A 20502-nucleotide genomic window follows, 5' to 3' on the forward strand; every position below is an offset into this window, starting at 1 on the left:
AGTAGTATGGAGTTACCTCAAAAAATTAAAAATGGAACTGCCTTATACCCAGAGATTTTATTTCTGGGAATTTATCCCACAAACCCAAAACACTAATTATAAAGAATATATGGAGTCATTAAATTTTTCTAATTTGCGGTGGGCGTGGGGGGGGGGCGGTGGATATATCCACCGTCCTGGCTAGGTGACTCTATTGGTTGGAGCATCCTATACACAAAAAGGCCTGTCAGGATACATACCACGATTGCAGTTGTCGGCCAATTGATGTTTCCTACATCAATGTTTTTTTCTCTCTCAAAATTAATAGAAGTATATCATTGGATGAGGGTTATAAAATATATATATATATATATTCATGTATACTTATATATATTTATATGATATATGCACCTCTATGTTCATTCCAGCTATCATTTACAACAGCCAAGATTTAGAAGTAGCCCAAGTGTCCCAATAGTAGAAAAAGTTGTGGTGCATTTACTCAGCCTTAAAGAAATGGGGGAGGGGAATCTTGCCCTTTGTGACAGCATGGATGGACCTGGGGAGCATTATGCTAAGTGAAATAAGCCAATCAAAGACAAGAACCATATGATTTCACTCATATCTGGAATCTAATGAATAAAACTAACAAAACCAGAGACAGACTCAGAGAGAGCAGGCTGACAGCTCTCTATCCATCAATAGGGATGTACATTAATATGAGTTTTTCAAAGGGCAGGTTGGCATGCATGTCACAATTTAAAATGCTTACATGTTCACGGCATTATTTAAAGCTAGAAGCCCGGTGCACAAATTCATGCATGGGTGGGGTCCCTTGGCCTGGCCAGCGATTGGGGCTGATCAGGGGGCTGGCCTGCCAGGGGGAGAGACTGCAGGAGGTTGACCAGCTGAGGGGAGGGACTGCGGGGAGGTTGGCCAGCCAGCCACAGGTGTTGGCTATGGGAGTGCACTGACCACCAGGGGGCAGCTCCTGCATTGAGTGTATGCCCCATGGTAGTCAGTGTACGTCATAGCAACCAGTCGACCGGTCGTTTGGTCACTTAGGCTTTTATGTATATGTATATATAGACTAGGGGCCCAGTGCACGAATTTGTGCACCTTGAAAAGAACTGTGGGCTGCAAGGCTGTGGTAGGCACAGATGCGGATTTCGGCCCATCCACTTGGCCCCTCCAGCCGTAGCCCCCAGTCCCCTGTCTGCTGGCAGCCCTGCTCCCGCCACCACTCCCACTTGCTGACGGCGCTGGCCCCACTTGCACCTAATGACTGCACGGAGCGATTGGGACCAGCACCATCAGCAGGTGCAAGTGGCGGCTGCTGCCTCGATCGCCCCTTAGGAGCAGGGGGAGATGGAGAAGCCCTCAGGGGCAATCAGGGCTGGCAGCCATGACTGGTATCGGCTCAGTGGGTACGAGCAGCAGCTACGACACCGGCTGCAGGTGCGAGTGGCGCTGGCGCTGGCAGCAAATGTGAACACTGGGTAGGACCGTTTGCGCGCAGGAGCAAAGAATTTTCAGTAACCAGCAGAGGCTCACCCTGATGACAGCGACTGGTGCCCTGCCTTGGTCTGGCGCCCCCGCTCACCTGCTCCACCATCCCAGCATGGCCAGCGCCTGCCATGCTCCGCACACACCCCCTGGTGGTCAGCGCATGTCATAGTGGCCAGTTGTTCAGTTGTTCCGCCATTTGGTCTATTTGCATATTTGCCTTTTATTATATAGGATAGGAAAATCTGGGGACAGTGTAATTGAATAAATGATATTAGCTGTCCTTAGAATTTACATGGAAAGAAGAGCAACATGCCTTGCTGGCGTGGCTTAGTGGTTGAGCGTCAACCTATGAACCAGGAGGTCACAGTTCAATTACTGGTCAGAGCACGTGCCAGAGTTGCTGGCTTGATCCCCAGTGTTGGGCGTGCAGGAGGCAACCAATCAATGATTCTCTCTCATCATTGATGTTTCTATCTCTTTCTCCCTCTCCTTTCCTCTCTGAAATCAATAAAAATATATTTAAAGAATAAATAAATAAAAATAAAAGTATAATTCTATATTAGTAAATAGAATGTTTACCTGAAAAGCTTCTGTTCTTATATTTTTAATGTATATTGATCCTGATAAAATACTTTTTTTAAAAAAAGGGTTTTTAAAAATTGATTTCAGAGAGGAAGGGAGAGGGATAGAGTTCTGATAAAGTCCTTTAATGTGTAAAAAAACACATAGCTCTGTTGTATTTTTAATGACATAATGAAAACTAGGCAACTTGAAGCATGCTGGCTAGATAGAACTCCCATATCTGTCTGCCTCCTTGCATAAGAAGTGAAGGAGGTTGAGGAAGACTTAGAAGAAATTTTAGTTTGGTGTCCATTCTCCAACCCCAGAATTCATTTACAATGAAATAATAAAGTCCTCTTTTTCAGGGATTTTGAAAGCCTGGTTAGCAACATTTTCTAGAATACTTCAGACCAGAGACATGTTTCTCAAACTCAGAGTGCATAGGAACTCCCTGAGAGTCTGTTTAAATGCAGACGGAATCAGTAGGTGTCGGGTGGGACCTGAGGTTCTGCCTCGAAGCAAGCGCCCAGGTGATGCCCAAGTGCTGATTCCCAGACTACACTTTGACTCTAAGGAGTTTTTTTAAAAGAGTCTTTAAGTAATAATTACGATTTTGCTAGTGGAACATCAGTTCTGCTCTTACCACACTTGAGTCCTATAGGATTCTCTTGTTCTTAGGTGGTTGTGAATATTTTTAGAATTTGTGTTAGAAGAGATTCAGGCAAACATTATAATTACAGAAGAAATATCTCTGGAAAGACCAGTTTATATTATTGGTTGAAATCCACTCTTTTTTCCCTTCTCTGCTCCCTCTCCCCACCTTGAACTTACTGTCCTCTCTTACTCTCACTGGGGCAGTCTCTGTTGCTTTAATATTCCCTTGGAGTGATGATGCAACAGGATAGTAATTCTTCACCAGTTTTCAGGGAAACCTTCAGAAACATTCAGCACAGTGATTGCTTCATCAGGAAGAAGTTATTCACAGGGCTTGACATGTTTTACTTAGAAAACATTAGTTTTCAATTTAGGTTTTTTGAGTGTTGTTTTGTTTTGAAAAAGCATAGGTCTGGCCTCTTCTACTCAAAGAGTAGAAGCATTATGCTACGTGAAACAAGCCAAACACAAAGGACAGATATCGTGTGATTCCACTTACATGAGTTACTGGTATCTAGAATGGGCAAATTCAGAGAGACAGAAAGTAGAGTAGAGGTTACCAGGGGCTGTGGAAAGTAGAAATGGGAGTTACTGTTTAATGGGGTGCTGGTGAATAAGTTCTGGAAATACATAGTGGTGATGGTTGTACATATTATGATTGTACTTAATGCCACTAAATTATATATATTAAGTGGTAAATTTTGTGTATATTTTACTTCAATATATAAAAGTATTTGAAGCAGGGCTGGATAAAAAGTATTTTATTTTAGTGGTCCTCTAACTTGGCTGCACAATAGAATCACCTGGGGAACTTAAATCCTAGTGCCAGGCCACACTTCAGACCAATTAAATCGGAATCTCTGGGGATGAGATTCAGGCATCTGTAGGTTTAATGTCCCAAGGCGATTCCAGTGTGCAACCAACTTTGAGAACCACTATTGTGGATAACAGTTTGAAACTGCTGCTTCTTACTATAGTCAGAATCTATATGCAAAGTAGGTTTTCCTTACTGTCTAAAATTATTTTTTAAAAAGTGTTTATGGCCCTGACTGGTTTGGCTCAGTGGATAGAGCGTCGGCCTGCAGACTCAAGGGTCCCGGGTTCAATTCCAGTCAAGGGCATGTACCTTGGTTGCAGGCACATACCCGGGGGGGGGGTATGCAGGAGGCAGCTGATTGATGTTTCTCTCTCATTGATGTTTCTAACTCTCTATCCCTCTCCCTTCCTCTCTGTAAAAAATCAATAAAATATATTTTAAAAAAATAAAAAAATAAAAAGTGTTTATGTATATGGTACCATTCCATATTTTGTAAATATTAGATAGGCAAGATGAGGTTAAGAGAATATAAAGGTAACAAAAAATTGGATGTGCTTTTAAATAGGACATAGCTTATTGTGACTAGAGTAAAAAAAATAAGGATATATTTAGGAATACTAGGGGAAGGGAATAGGCACATAAATCTCATATTCAAGATATAACTAGACTAGGGGAAAATACTTACAAATTATATGACAAAGAATGAATGTCCAGAACAGATTGATATTTTCTTCAAATTAAGAAAAAGAAAAAGATAACTAGAAAAATAAGCAAAGCATTCTAACCAGTTCACAAAAGAAAAGACAATCGATAAACATAAAAAAGATTCTCAACCTCATTAGTAATGACAATTAAAATAAACAACTTCGCCCAGCCAGCAAGGCTCAGTGATTGAGTTTTGGCCTATGAACCAGGAGGTCACGGTTCGATTTTCTGTCAGGGCACATGACCAGGTTGCAGGCTCAATCCCCAGTAGGGGGTGTGCAGGAGGCAGCCAATCAGTGATTCTCTCTCATCATTGATGTTTCTATCTCCCTCTCCCTTCCACTCTGAAATCAATAAAAATATATTTAAGAAATAGATAAAATAAACAATTTCTTCCACATCCGATGAGCCAAAAAAAGAAAGCTTGGTAATAATAAAATGTGAGGGAAGGTATGAAAAAATGAGGATCGACATGCATTGTATTTGGGATTGGCAAGGTCTTTTTGAAGGACAGTTGGGCAGTATCTATTAAAATGTTAAGTGCTTATACCCTTGTTAACCAGCAATTCCACTTTCTGCTAGAGAAATACATTCTGCAAACCTGTGTGCACAAAGAAGCATGTACATGCACTACAAACAACCTAAATATTTATCAATAGAACTGTTAAGTAAAATGGAAAAATCTACACCTTGAATACTAGGCAATTATTTTTTAATGAGATTATTTTAACTGTACTACCTAATGAGAAGATCTCTATGTTGAAATGTTGAGTGGGAAAAGTGAGTTGTAGTAGAATGTGTACAGTATGGTACCGTTTGTGTTTTCTCTCATCACATCAAACTGTGTCTCTCCAGTATATATTTATGTAAATGCATAGAATTTGGCTGATAAGGAAGGATGTTTATCAAACTAATGCCTCTGGACAGGTGACTGGTTTGGAGTGGGGTGAATCAAAAGAGGACTTTGACTTTATTTATTTAAATTTTTGTACAAAAGAGTACATTCAGTATAAGCTAGCAGAAATTGACCAACGTGAGACTCGAAGAGAAGGCAGAGTGTTAAGGGCATTTTGATTAATGAGAGTGACCATTTGCTAGTTGGCTGGGTGTGGATGTAGAGGAGCAGAAGTGTTGGCTTGAAAGAGGAGTCTCTAAATGAGTATCTTCACTGGCTGTCCCTTGCATTCTCTAAACTTATCTTTCCTTCCAGAGTTCTTCCCCTGTTGCTATAGGAATGTGTTTTATGGGAAAATGAGATTGAGAGGCCAGTGTTTCTGCTAGCACTGCTAGGGAATGGCGTTTCTAATAAGGAAGCCACATTCATTATTTCTCTGAACAGAGATCAGTGGTAAAGATAATCCCAAATAGTGAGCAAAAAAAAATCATTTTGCTTTTCTTCCTCTGCCCTTTAAATGTTTTTTTTTTTTTTTTTTTTTTTTTTTTTTAATTTTTCGCTTAAAGTATTACAAAGGGTATTACATAAGTATCCTTTCCCCCCCCCCTTGACAAACCCCTATGCCCTTTAAATGTTTATTTGAATATGATTGGGTCTGTCAAACTGGAAGTTCATAATTTAAATGAAAATAATGAAGCTACAGTCTGAAAATTCTCCAGTTTTCCTTCCCTGCCACATTCCTGTTTTCCTGTAACCTATAGTAAACGTCACCTTTCAACGTGATTTGATTTCAGCAACCTTCTCTGTAAATTCATTACATATTCTTTGACCTCTTCAGTAGAGGGGAGTTGGCTGATATTTTGTTTTGAAAAGCCTTTTCTTGGGAACTGAAAATAAATGGACATCAGGAACCTCAAAATCCCTTGACTAGGGTACATGCAGAACAAAGGAGGAATGAGAAAAGGGGATTTGGGAATATATAAAGATAATGCAATGTTGGACAGCAAAGAATTAACTGAATTTACAAGTGGAAAACTAGGAGAGTAAGAATCATTATGTCATTTTAGCCAGATTAAACTTTTTAGAGTTTTAGAAAATCTTCTTTTTTTTTTTTAAACCATCGGTGGTTTCCACATAATCTTTCCTTTTGACTGCCACTGGCATGAATTTGATACCTTTTTTCTTTGCTGAATGTGCCCTGGATGGAGTGGTATTTTCTACTCTTTGCTGGTTTGAGGTGGGTTTACTGAGAAAGCTGGACACTTTAAGCCCATCTAGAGGTCAAAAATTAGAATAAGGGCCAGGAAAGCTTTTGCTGCCCAATTAGAGGACAGCCTGAGAGGGCAGGCTTTACCTTCGCTGATCCTGTTGATTGTCTCCCCTGCGGATTAAAGACAAACCTTCTTTAATAAGCACATTGAATAGCTTGGGTTTCCAAAACTCTCCAGCACCAGTAATTAATCCAACTGGTAATGAGAGCACAGTGCTGAATTCTGGAAAGAATCATTTAACTCTTTGTCTGCTGGACAGCTCATTTCCCTTATTGATGGCTCCTGTAGCCTTAGCACTATTCATGTGGGGAAATATAAAGATAGACTGGTAGAAAATTGCCTTTTCCAGTTAAATCTTACTATCTCTGTGTACTTAATGTCCTTTATCCCCAAAGTATACAGACTTGAAAAGTGAACTTTTATATTAGAAGGTGCTTTTTTACCTCTTGTTTTGACATAGAAGTTTTGTGCAGTTGATAATTAGTACTTTTAAAAAGCTAAGATCTGCTTCTGAATAGGAACTTGTATACCAGCAGTTAATTTCACTATGATTCTATTTTTTAACTTAATGAGGGGGGGGGATGCCTGTGGACGTACCCTTCCCTTTGTGCTGCTTCTGTTTTTCCTGTCTCTCTCTTCTTCCTACGAGTTTGAAACATTTCCATCCAGAGATTTCTAGCACACAAAACATCTTTGAGATGTTTCCTAGTTCCTTCTCTCTTTTCTGTAATTATGGAGTCCCATTTTCCGATGATTTCCATTAGTAATCTGCTTGTACACTTTTTTTTTTCTTGTACACCTTTTTTTAATGCTCAGAGATACAGCAGAATAAATCACCTGAAGTACCTGTGCATTGGAGTGGGTTGGTAATAGCTTGCTTCCTCAAGGCAAGGAATTGTCCTAATGATCATTTTGTTCCTTCCTGATTCTAGCATTTTTATTTCTCCCTCAATCATGTTTACATGGTCGGATACATATCAGCTTATTCTTAGGCCTCCTTTTGCATTTTTCCACTAAACCTGCTTTGAAAAACTAAGGATAAATGTCTTTGTGCCTAGCACAGTGTGTTTAGTATTAGAAAACCATTTTCAGAATGGTGGCTATTTCTTTGAATTTGAAAAGATGGCTGATGATTGAAATAATAATAATAAAATAGCTTTTAATACCAAGTCACTATGTATTATTAGCTACCTCAGATTCTCAATTAATCCTATATGTTTGCCATTATCATTATCTTTTTGCAGTTGACAAAATTAAGATTCAGAGAGAGTTGAGGTTCATAGCTGTTTGAGTATAGAACTCGTGTTCTTATTGATGTATGCAAAAAGCTGACTCAAAAAGTAGTCAAGACATATTTCACAAAGGATGTAGGACTTGCTGGGCAATAGGAATGGACAGTGGCACTGGAATAGTAACATGAGAAAGTAGTCCAGTAAGGAGAACATATCAAAAGGCATAGAAACATGAAAGGATTCAGCAGTCCATAAGATAGTGCAGAGACGTGTGTAATGAGGAACAAGGCTGCCTGCTGGGAATTACTGGGAACTGGAGGTTGTAGGAGGCCAAATTGAGGGGGGACCCAAAAAAAGCTGGACAGAGGAATCTAGTTTGGTTGTTTATAGCAAAAGGCCATTTGAAGGGTTTTGAGCATTGGAGCTATGTAATATTTAAGGAACTGCTCTGTCAAGGATATGTGTGATGAGGAAGAGAGGGGAGCCCAGCCGTGTGGCTCAGTAGTTGAGCGTCAGTCTATGAATCAGAAGGTCACAGTTTGATTCCCTGTTGGGGTACATGCCCAGTTGTGGGCTCGGTCCCCAGTAGAGGGTGTGCATCGTTGTTTCTAACTCTCCCTCTGGGGGGAAAAAAATATATATATATCTCCTGTATAAGAAAAGCCTAATATGCTAAGTGTCTGGTCAGCTATTCAGCCGTTCAACCAATCAAAGTGTAATATGCTAATGATAAGGCCGCTCAACTGCTCACTATGACGTGCACTGACCACCAGGGAACAGACTCTCTGACCGGTAGGTTAGCTTGCTGCTGGGGTCCCGCCGATCGGGACTGAGTAGATGGGCTGGACACGCCCTGGAGCCCTCCCGAAGTCCCTCCCCTGCAGGCCAACCTCCTGAGTCCCCACCTGGCCCCTTTATATTTAAAAAAAGAGAGAGGGGAGTTCCCCAAGAAAGCCAAGTAGAAGCATACACTAATCTTGGGCTGTGAAGGTGGGACTGGAAAAGAAGAGATTGACTATCACAGACATTTCAAAGAAGGAAGAATTGAACTGGCAATGAATGGCTAGATGGGTGTTGCGGTTTTGAGCTTGGATGTCTACTGGCAAAGACAAAGGCCTTGAGGAGACAAGTAGTTGGAGAGAGGGGAACGGAGGGTTTAAGTGAGTAGGCTGGTGCTGTGTTCACTCTTAGAATAACCAGTGAATTCTTGAAACCCAATGGTAGGCCTGGCGTGAGAGAGTCGAAGCCATGTGCCAAGGTGACCTAGAACTGAGGAGCAGGGGAAACTGTTGGTGCAAATGGCTGGGGTCAGAAACTGAGGAAACGATCAGAATTGGAGACTATATGGGACTCCAAGTAAGGTTTGAGCGACTGTCAACCAGGCGTTTTCAGCTGTGAGTTCTTTCTGGAAGCTTTAGTCTTTCATTAGTTTAGAAATGTTTAGCCGCCTTATTTCATTATCTCCAAACTCTACTTAGTATGGATGTAAAGAATTCCCCTTCTAGAGACTTAATGAGATTAAAAGAAGGGGGGGAGGGAGTCTTATAAAAGTCTGTGGTATCAGTTTATTTTATTTATGCATCTGAGAAAACCATTGTTTTTTTATATGAAGAAATGTAAATGTTGAGTGTGAGGATTAAGCCCTTCCCTTCTCTGTGTATCTATCTGAGGCTAGAAAAGGACACACTCCTAGGAAACCAGGATAAAGGGAAAAATGACTTTGAGATGCACTTTCTTAAAATAACTGAAGGAGTGACCTCATGAGCCAGCCGATAGCCTGGGTTTGCAAATGGATACATTTCTATTAGCCTGCTGCTTGATGCTGCAGAGCCAAATATAACAGAGTGTATTATATCATATCCTGTAGACAGGAGACTGTCTGGGAGAGGGTGGACTTAGAAAGAGAGGTGAAATGACAGACTCAGCACAAGAATTAGGAATGTAAATACTATCAACCATAGCTTCCTTTATTAGGTAAACATTGCTGATTTGGGCTCATGATTCCCTATTATGTGGTAATTTGTGTCATCTTCTGGTAGAATAATATTTAAATAGGAACACCTGATCTTTAAATAGGCTCTTCAGTATAAAAGTGTTGCTGCATTCATCTCTCATTAATACTTTAGCATTCCCATTTCTGTTTTTTTTTTTTTCTTTTTCTGTTTGACAACTACAGGCTTGTGTCCTTGGGTCTGACTCATTGCTAAATTTGTCCTCTCCTTTGGTCTTAAGCTATAGAGGCAATATGGATGTGCTGGAAGATAGGGTTTATCTCTGGAGTGTTGTAGACCATCAGGTTATAAGGAAAGCAGAATGTCTGGGAAGGAAGATTATAGCTTGATAAACTGCTTCTTTTGCCAGAAATCATTGTCAGCAATTAAGAACATTCACAAAGTAGGCTTCCATTCTCCCCCCAACATACACACAGTGTAATAACTGCCAGGAGATAAAGAACAGCAGTTGTGCCCAACCAATGTGGCTCAGCAGTTGAGCATAGATCCAGGAACCAAGAGGTCACAGGTTTGATTCCTAATCAGGGCACATGCCTGGGTTGTGGGTTTGATCCCCCATAGTGGGGGGGGGGGGGGGGCAGCAGGCAGCCAATCAGTGATGTTTCTCTCTCAATGTTTCAACTCTCTATCCCTCTCCCTTCCTCTCTCTTTAAAAAAATTAATAAAAACATATTTTTTTAAAAAGAAGAATGGCAGTTGTCTCTCTGGTTTAATACCTGTTTGGTCTGGATTCAATTTGTAAAATAAATCTAAATGACGTCCATAATGTTTTTAAGATCACACATACTTCACTATCTCTATATGTCAGACTCAAAGACATTGGTCTAGCTTACTCAAAGCTTCCTAGAAGAATTTTAGGGTATTTTCCCTTTTTATTAAGTAAAGCCTATTTATTTATTTATTTAAATGTTTTTTTATTTATTTCAGAGAGAGGAAGAGAGAAACAGAAACATCAGTGATGAGAGAGAATCATCAATTGGTTGCCTCCTGCATGCTCCTTACTGGGGATCTAGCCCAAAACCTGGGCTTGTGCTGACCAGGAATCGAAATGTGAGCTCCTGGTTCATGGGTCGACACTCAAACACTGCCACACTGGCCGGACAAGCCTATTTATTTTCATATATTTTGTAACCAACCACCTTACTGAATTCTCTTATGTTTATAGTAGAATTTCATTTGATTCTCTTGGATTTTCCATATACACAGTCATTTCATCTATACGTAATAATGATTTACCTGCTGCTCACCTCCTATTTCTCTCTTATCTAATTGCCCTGATAACTACCTCCAGAACAATGTTGAAAATATGGTGATTTTGTTTGACACCTTAAATTTGTGGAAGCTATAGAGAGGAAATAAACTGTAGCATCAGTAGTATCTTGGGAGGCAGAAATCAAACTTGGGGGCAGGTATTCTTGATCTTACAGGAACAAATCTATGCAATACACCTTAAGGTTTTCTTCACGTTTCTATAGTTCTCAATCACTTGTGGAGCTATAGTAACACGTGGAAAACAGTGGGCTCATCAGTCACATACTGAAGCTCCCTCAGCCCTCCAGGAAGGCTCTCTGTGTGATAACCATAGAATTTGGTGGGAGACACAAACACATCCCAGATATCTTTCATGACTACCGCTGACCACACCCTTGTCTTCCAGGCCCAGCTTCGGGCATTTATTCCAGAGATGCTCAAGTACTCCACAGGTCGGGGAAAACCAGGCTGGGGCAAAGAAAGCTGCAAGCCCATCTGGTGGCCTGAAGATATCCCGTGGGCGAATGTCCGGAGCGATGTCCGCACAGAAGAGCAAAAGCAGAGGGTGAGTCCTCTGGCCTGAGTTGCTTGTTGCTTTTCCATTTTGAATCAACCCCCTCATTTTTTGTCTTTCTACTTCTTTTGCTAAGGAGTCTAGAAACATTTGTGTTATAGTCAAGCCTGTCCCCCCAAAGAAGTTCGTCTCTGATTTGTATAGCCTTTCCCATGAATTTACACCTCTCTCTGCATAGGCCTTTCGGAGCAGTTTTAATTTTATGAGTTGCATGGAAAAACTGAAGAAACTTGTAATAAAATTATTAACCCCTTTAAGACTTAGAAATGTTTTTAGTTCTGGTTAGCAAGAATCACTGTTGAAAATATAAATGTGGAATTAGAGAGATGTGAAGTTCGCCATGTCTGCAGATAGAAAAGAAGAAAGACTAAACTAAATGTCATCCTTTTTCTGCATATTTGTTTTCTGTTAGTTTGGAAATTGAGAATCTTAATGTAAAATTATTGAGAAAAGAGTAATCTTCTGTCAGAAGTTTTAAGAGTTGGCCACAGGTTAGAATAAAGTAATTAAAATCCAAAAGTGGGAAATTGTTGGTACTTGGTATTGAGTTTCTTTAGGAAAAAGGGAGTTTACTCTGTCCGAGGTTTGTTTTGTCTTGATAAATGGTCAACTGCTTATTCCATAGTGGGACTGAATAACCACCATTTTTGTGACTTAATGTGCTTTTCTGGTCTTTTGGTGACAGGTTTCATGGACCCAAGCACTACGGACCATAGTTAAAAATTGTTATAAACAGCATGGGCGGGAGGACCTTTTGTATGCTTTTGAAGATCAGCAAACACAAACACAGGCCACAACCACACACAGTATAGCCCATCTTGTTCCATCACAGACCGTAGTCCAGACCTTTAGTAACCCTGATGGCACTGTCTCACTTATCCAGGTGAGTAAACCTTATGGTTCCAGATTGTGGCTTCTGGGGCAGATCAGAGAGCACCTCACCTCCGAGTGGAGAAAGCTTCCTTTCTGCAAACTCCTGTATGAATTTTATACAGCTCCCCAAGATCTTCCTACTGAAAATTCATTTTTGAATAATATTCTAAATTGTTTGCATTTTGCTAAAAACAGCTTTAAATAGCTTTTCTTGACACTTCCAAATTTTTTTTTTTTAATTGCTTCACTTTGTCAATAACCAGGAAATATTCCTTCTGCATTACCTCTAAGAATTGTTAGTAGATAGGGAACCTCTAAAATTCAGGTTGGGGTAAGAGTAAAAAGTTGATTGACTGACATTGGGCACGCGTAGTAAAATGTGATAGCTTCTAAAAAAGTAAAACTCTGAAACTCAGTGTCTGAGATATAATTTTGTAACTCATTTCATATTATTACAAAGCCTATTGTTATTTATGCTGAATTGAGGATTAAATGAATATTAACTTCTGAGTAGAGGAGAAGTAGAAGGATTCATCCACTGACACTTAATTGCTTTCCATACATTTCTTTAGGTTGGTACAGGGGCAACAGTAGCCACATTGGCTGATGCTTCAGAATTGCCAACCACAGTCACTGTTGCCCAAGTGAATTATTCTGCTGTGGCAGATGGCGAGGTAAGAAAGAGGATACTGTCTGCATCTGCTTAAATACTTGAATATAACCAGTGTCACCCCAATAAAGTCAATAAGAAGTAAAAATAAGTACTTGGATATATAGGTGAGGGAGAAGTGAAGAGATGAAGAGATGAAAGCTGCCTACATATCTGTCGCAATATTTTATTCAAACCTTTTACAAAGGATCTTATGCCGCGTGTATTAATTATAACAATTGAAATTTGTGGATTTTTATGATTCGACCTAACTATTAGGAATTTACAATTTTATATTTATAATATATCATTTTGTTTAACATACTATAAAAGGGGATTATCCATTTAATACTTTTATGCTGTGAATCTCAAAGACTTTAAATTTTAGGTTTTATTTTTAAAATTAGATCATTAAAACTGGAGCTGACAAAAGCATTCTTTGAAAGGGTAAATATATTTGTAAATCAGTAGAAATGATTTATTACATTTTAAATGTGCATTTGAAAAGGCTTCACAGGAAAATCCTTTCCTACCAAAATCAAGGTAACTGTGGAATGTTAACCTAAAGATAGAAGTACTTTATGAAGTACTTGGTAGAGTAAGCACTCAGCCCTATGAAGCATAAACTCTGTTATCACCTTTATTTTATAGATGAGAAAACTGTAACATGTAGAGGTTAGGAGACTTGCCCAGAGTCCAGAATAAGTGTTAAAAGCTCATTAATACATTGTCTAGACTCTGGGCTGTGAGCTATCGGTGAAGTTTAGGAAAGAGTTTACTAAGTCCCTATGAGCTTTTTCCCTAAAACATGGTATATGCCTGAAGTTTGAAAAATAGCCCACAAATGTCAAAGAGAAGTATTAGAAATAAAGTTAAAATTATCTTACCCTTGTTCAAAACAAGGAGCATTTCTACTCAGAACAGCACAAAGTCACTTTCATTTGTACATCTCAGGAAGGGGAGAGAACTGATAAGGTTCTCATGGCTAGTGAGATGAAGGGAAGCCAGCATTTATTGAGCCCCTGCCATGTGCAATTGATGTGTTGACTTAGGAACTCTGCTTTAAAGGAGCTCCTGTCTGGTGCGGGTGAGAAGTGTCTGCATAAATGAACTATGGTCCAGGCTGTAAGCGATGCTGCACAGTGATCTATGCCTTCAGGAGAGAATGTTAACAGTTAGGGAGTCTGGGGAGATTTGGGGCAGGAGCTAGCATTTGGTTTTCCAGTGTAGAAAGGTGAAGGAAAACAAGATACTTACTTTTATAAATTTGTAAACATTATGAAAGAGTATGGATTAGCTAAGGGGAAAATTCATCAGTCCCCAAACTCTAAAACTAGAGGACACTCCTTGCAGTCTGAAAGAGGTAGAGAAGTTCATTTCCAGATTGAAAGGAACTTTGTGTTTCTTACACACACTTCTCTAGAGTCTTTGAAACCCATTTTACTAAATAACTTCACATATTCAAAGATCATTAATGCCAAAATTTCACAGAAAGCTTGAAGGATAAACAATCTCAGTCACATATCTATGGCTTTTTCAGCAAACTAACACTATTTTTAAGTCATTTGTTGTGGGAATGGATGAGTGACCTGTAAGTAGCCTGTTGATTAATCCCCAGTCAGTCAGATAAAAAAAATCTCTTTCCTCCCTTCCAGTAAAACAAAAAGGAGATAAAGAGAAGAAGCATAGGTTATCTCAGAAAGTGGCAAACCTTTTTAGATTTTGTAGTATGATTCTGTTTGGCTTCTGATTTCTCTTAGACACTGACATGGATGTTAGCATCTTAGTTTTGAGCCATAAGAACGGTAATTAGTCGAAATATCTCACTGACTTGAGGCAGATAAGACCACATCAAGCCAGTGAAACATTACCTCAGGTGACTCAGTAAAAACATTCTGCTGCCTTGTGTTTAGCATTTTTCCTCCCAAAAAACCAAAAGTACTTGACAAAAGTAAACATTACCCATACTTTTAGAAGTTGTAAGGTCACTTATTATCCCAACCTTGCCAGTGAGAGCTCCGCTCGTTAGAGCACACTGCCTTTAATATCTGGTTAGTTACATTTGGTTACATTTAGTCCAAATGGAAGAATTATTTGGGGGCCTGTCTGTTCTGGTAATATATGGTCTCCCAAATCTGTTTGAGTACTCTGTGTGCTGGAATATCCAGTAACAAAAGTCTCTAACCTTAGGCAGCTTATAACTAATTAGGGACACACAAAAAGGTAGGTAGACATTTAGAAATGAACAAGAATAGAATTTCCAAATAATATGAGATAAATATGTTGATTTCAAAATATTTATACAATTTCAGTTTTGATGGCATATTTACAAATACAAATGGATTTGAGAATTTATTCTGTGTATGATTAGACCACCAATAGGTGTTGGTGATATTAATTGTATTATGTATCAGAAAAGTCAAAATTTGAAATAATAGAAATCTGATAATAATGGTATATATGATCATGTTAGAAGGAAAAAAACCTTAGAGGCATAAATTTTAAATTAAACCACCAACACATGTAACAGTTTTGAAGTAGCACAACTTATTTTAGGTGGGTTTTTTAGTGAATATTATTTACCTGAAATACAGGTAAAAAAAAAAGTAGGAAAATATGAATGAAGGAGTATGTTCTTCATTCATCCCTTCAGCAAACACATTCATTGTCAGGCACTATAGATACTAAAATAAAGACTGCTCTTGCTCTTAAGGAGCACACAGGTAGGTGGTAAAAAAATCACCACAAAACAATGGCAATGAGAGAAGGATCCTATAGAAGCAAGCCCAGAGTGCTGTGCAACACAGAGGAGAGGCCCTGAACCTTGGACCGTAGGGGAGTGCAGTTGTCTCACTCCTGCAGTCTCCTCTGAGCTCAGACTAGAAGGGTGGACAGGAAGACAGGCTGGAAGGATGGGAGTTGTATTCCTGTCAAAGGGAGCGGCACATGCTGCATGGCATTTGAAAGTGTGGGAGAGCCACAGGTGGTTAACTGTGACTAGAGGGGGGATATGAGTAGCCACAGTTTGAAGGGCCTCACTGTAGTGGGTCTTTTTCAGCAAAGCATAGAAGCTAACTGTACATCTTCTGAATATCTTTCCTCCTAGGGCTTGTGGCCCTTTCTCTGGGACATGGTGACATCCAGGAATAGATAACCACACAGATGGAAAGGGAGAGCAACAAGAGCTCAAGCAAATACAACTAAAGCACTGAGACTCAAAAATAGGAATTCCAAAGAAGTGTTCATACCTAAGCTGATTTATCACCTGCCTTTTTTTTTAAATAGAAATCCCTGTCTGCTTCTTTTCTACTTCCTCTCCACCCTTTACCAACAACCATTAATCTTTCATGCCTATAATTTAACTTCCTTAAATTATACTGTATATGGCGACATTTTAATGTCATTTTCACTACAGATGTAGTTGTAACTAAATGTATGTATATCAGGCCCTGGCTGGGTAGCTCCGTTGGTTAGAACATCGCCCTGATACACCAGTGTTGTGGGTTTGCTCCCCGGTCAGGGCACATATAAGAAGCAACCAATGAATGCATCAATAAGTGGAACAATAAATTGATGTTTTTCTTACCCCCCCCCCTTCTCTCTCTCTCCAAAAATCAATAAATACATTTAAAAAATTAAATGTCTATATATTAAGTTACTGCCATTGGAGTATAAATGCTTGGGAGAGCTGTACCAGGCCAGCTCAGTAGTGGGGTGGGCAAAAATACTGAGGGGCAGATCTGGAAAAAGGAAGACTGTTTAATGGCAAAAGGTGACAAGGCTGGCCAACTCCCACTGCTGTTTTGAGTGGAATCTTTGAGCATCTACGACTTGGCAGTGTAACTTGCCATCTAAAGTGGCATTGTTTGCAGTGATGCTCATCGGAGTAATGAGATCAAAGAGGTAATACCTGAGAAAGTCAGAGTTTTGTGAGTTTCTGAGTGGGCAACTTTGCAGCTCTGAGGGAAGGAGCTAGGATGTCTCCGCCTCTTAGTGATGGGCCCTGAAGGCTTGCTGACACAGTCCATTGCCTATGAGAACCCAGGACAAATACTAAGGTAGCTCAAAGGAATATCTCATTCTCTGGGGGGCTTTTGACAAACATTCTGAGAAGCAGTGTCATAATCTGAGTATGGTAAAAGAGCCAAAGCAGAATTTGTGGAACTTTCTTTGGGACACAGTAACATGTGGGCACAGGTTATGTGAAGCGGGAACAGCAAGAAATCCAGTAAGCACAGCTAATGTCCTGAGGACTCAAGTCCATAGAAATATCTACCTCAGCTGATTGATTTATCACCTCCCATATTTTGCCCTGCTGCTTTTTGTTTTTGAGGGAGAATAATTAATCAACTGGTGATTATTGAGCAAAATGGACTGAAGTGGTTAGATTTAGATATCCAGAGCTGAGAAGTCTCTAGATGCAAGGCATTGTACTAAAATCAGTAGTTCTCAATCACGAGTACCCCCAACAAACCCCTCAGAGGGAACATTTGGCAATGTGTGAAGATAATATTTTTGATTGACATAACGGGAGGTGCTTTTAGCATCTAACCAGGTAGAAGCCAGAGATGCTGCTAAACATCCACAATGCACAGGACAGCCTCTGACAATAAAGAATTACCTGGTCCAAATGTTAATAGTACACAGTTGGTAAAACCTGTGCTAGGTCTAGCAAAGCTGAATTCTCTTCTACTCTGTGACTGGTAGTGTGTTGTTCTGTTTCTTCATCATTCCTCCCCAATAAAAGCAAAGCAGGTTTTGCTACATTAAATTACTGGATTTGCAATTTCCATCAAAAATAAAAATGCAAAATGACTTTGATATACAATTCCATCTCTAGGAATTTATAAATAAACTCAAAATGTACAAAGTAGTATTTGAGGCTATTCATCACAGTACTGTTTATAATAGCAAAAGACTGGAAACTATAAATGCCCATTAAATGATGGCTGGTTAAATAAATCATAGTGTATCTGTATAATACAATGCTGTGCAGCCATTATTATGAATCCTGAATGAATGAAGTAGTTTTATATGTCTCAACATAGTCATTTCGTAGATGTATTATTTGTGAAAAAAGCAAGGTCCAAAGGATATGTTGAATATACTGCCACTTTTTATTTTTTAAAAGAAAGGAGGAGCCCTGGCTGGTTTGGCTCAGAGTGTCAGCCTGCAGAATGAAGGGTCCCAGGTTCGATTCCAGTCAACGGCACATGCCTGGGTTTCGGGCTCGATCCCCCGTGGGGGGCATGCAGGTGGCAGCTGATCAATGATTCTCATCATAGGTGTTTCTATCTCTCCCTCTCCTTTCCTCTCTGAAATCAATAAAAATATATTTTTTTTAAAAAAAAGGAGGAGTATGTGTATGTAAATATTCTTGCACATAGAAAGAATATCCCTGCAAAGATATACAAGAAATAGGTAACAGTAATGGCCTTTGGACAAAGAGTCTAGAGTTCTGGCATATTCCCTTTGGTATAGTATGAATATATTTTAATTACATTTATACTCTAAATTAAAATTTTTGAATAGGTAACTGATAAGGCTAAGATATTTCAAAAATTATTTAAAAATGTACAGTGGAAAATCTTGCTTTCTGACTCCTATTCAAGTTATTACCTCAACCCCACCCTACCTCAGCTCACAAACTAAGGAAAATATTTTCAGTGGTTTCTTTGGTATCCTTCCAGAATTTTTTATGCAAATATAAGCAAGTTCAAATATATATTCTAATTCCGCACCCCCTTTTGCACAACAGATAGTATACTTAAAACCGTGTTCTGTACATTGTAGGTCATGTTCATTTAAAAGCATAAATCTATTTGGCTGAGCACATAACAATTTATTAGAAAAATGACTTAAAAATCATAATCCTTTTGTGACTTTGATTCTTTACTATCGTGTCTTTTCTGCTTCAGGTGGAACAAAATTGGGCCACGTTACAAGGAGGTGAGATGACCATCCAGACGACGCAAGCTTCGGAGGCCACACAGGCAGTGGCATCATTGGCAGAGGCCGCAGTGGCAGCTTCTCAGGAGATGCAACAGGGAGCTACAGTCACCATGGCGCTCAACAGGTGGAGGCAGGGGTGGGGAGAATAAATGAGCATGGCGAATCTGTCCCTCCATACCGGTTGTAGAGAAATGGACCTCAGTTTGTCACAATTGGCCGTTGGAGTTTAATGCTCTTAGCCCTTAGGATATTGTAAGTGGACTTCTAATCAGCCCTCATCCACACTCAATGCATTTGAGACCCTTATCAGCTCCTGGCACAAGGTAACACCACCATACAGCAGCTGTTAGTCTTTGGTGGTCATTGAACTCTTGTGACATCCCAGCACTCTATTAGGTGAGGTTGTAAATGAAGAGTGCTCTAAAATGTAATGTCTCCTTCAATGAAACCATTGGGAAGATTGGTTTAAGTAATACATTTAGCAAGCAGTATTACTCGGAGTGTAATCGACTCTTGATTGTGTAGTATAGGCTGGATATCATAGAAATTCAGAGGAGTGGGATCACTCTCCAAAATATGAAAATCAGCTAAAGTTTAGGTCGGTTGTGATAGAGATTAGAAAGCCTTGCTAGGATTATGTACAGTGCTTTCCAGAGGCTGTAGAGGAGGTTAGGCGGTCATATAGATTCAGGTTTGAATCCTAGCTCTGCCACTTACTAGCCATTTGATCTTGAGAAATTTAACTCCTAACCTGGGTCTTCTCATAGTTATAATAAGGATGATTTTCATCATGTAGAATAAAAAGGATTCAATAAGATAATGTATATAAGACTCTCAACAAAGTATCCAGCCCATAGTTAGCACTTCAGGAATTATAGTTATTTAAATAGTTTATAGTGAGAAGAGATTAGAAATAGAATACCAGATTGGAAGAAGCAATCCAGGTGTGATTTGTCAAAGGCCTGAAAACTAAAGTCGTAACAATGGAGATGACGTGACTGGTTTTGAAGGAAGTATGGCCAGGACGTGGGGGTTGATTAGGCACAGAAAACTGAACCACACACAGTTGTCCTCCCAGAGTCACCCACTGAGTCCCTGAGTGACCTGCAGTTGAAACTTTTTTCTTAGCCCATTGAACCATGTTGCTTTTCAATAATGTGAAAGTATTACTTTATTTCTCACACTTTGGCCCAATCCCACTCTTTGCTTTGAGAGGCTTCCTGAAAGCCTTGGCCAGAATGAGGACCCCCCTCCCTTTTACCCGCCATTAAAGACCAGCAAAACTTTATTTCATTGAGTCAGTGCTTTCCAGTGAAGAGTATCCTGGAAACCCTGCACATTGTGGAAACTATGAGGCACATCCTACGGACCAGGGCTTTTTTCTAAAGGCAAGGAGGGTATTGGTTTCCCGGGAGAGCTTGTTAACAGACTCAAATGCAGCTGAAGTGGCTATAGTGTTTACTCCAAAGGAAGGAGAATGTGGTTCGCTGTGGCATGTGGGAGGAGTAAAGGGATGTTGAAATCTGTTTGCAATCAAGTAGTTCAACGCCCCAATGAGTGCTGGGGGA

The 20502-nt window shown here is 39.7% G+C and overlaps 1 protein-coding gene across 5 annotated transcripts in view; it reads left to right on the plus strand.

Annotated features, from left to right (window-relative positions):
• NRF1 (nuclear respiratory factor 1) overlaps window positions 1-20502 on the plus strand; it is a 129132-nt gene that overhangs the window by 78720 nt on the left and 29910 nt on the right. For 3 of the 5 annotated variants that reach the window (XM_070423883.1, XM_070423884.1, XM_070423885.1), the window contains exons 6-9: window positions 11293-11451; window positions 12146-12343; window positions 12906-13007; window positions 18901-19058. In XM_070423883.1, coding sequence (XP_070279984.1) covers window positions 11293-11451; window positions 12146-12343; window positions 12906-13007; window positions 18901-19058 — 617 coding nt within the window. The remainder of the gene's footprint in view (window positions 1-11292; window positions 11452-12145; window positions 12344-12905; window positions 13008-18900; window positions 19059-20502) is intronic. The other 2 variants (XM_070423886.1, XM_070423888.1) reach the window with 2 other exon arrangements.

The sequence above is a fragment of the Myotis yumanensis genome, unplaced genomic scaffold (genome assembly GCF_028538775.1).
Source record: "Myotis yumanensis isolate MYYU_CA2020_CCGP unplaced genomic scaffold, mMyoYum1.0.hap1 SCAF_9, whole genome shotgun sequence".
NCBI lineage: Eukaryota > Metazoa > Chordata > Mammalia > Chiroptera > Vespertilionidae > Myotis > Myotis yumanensis.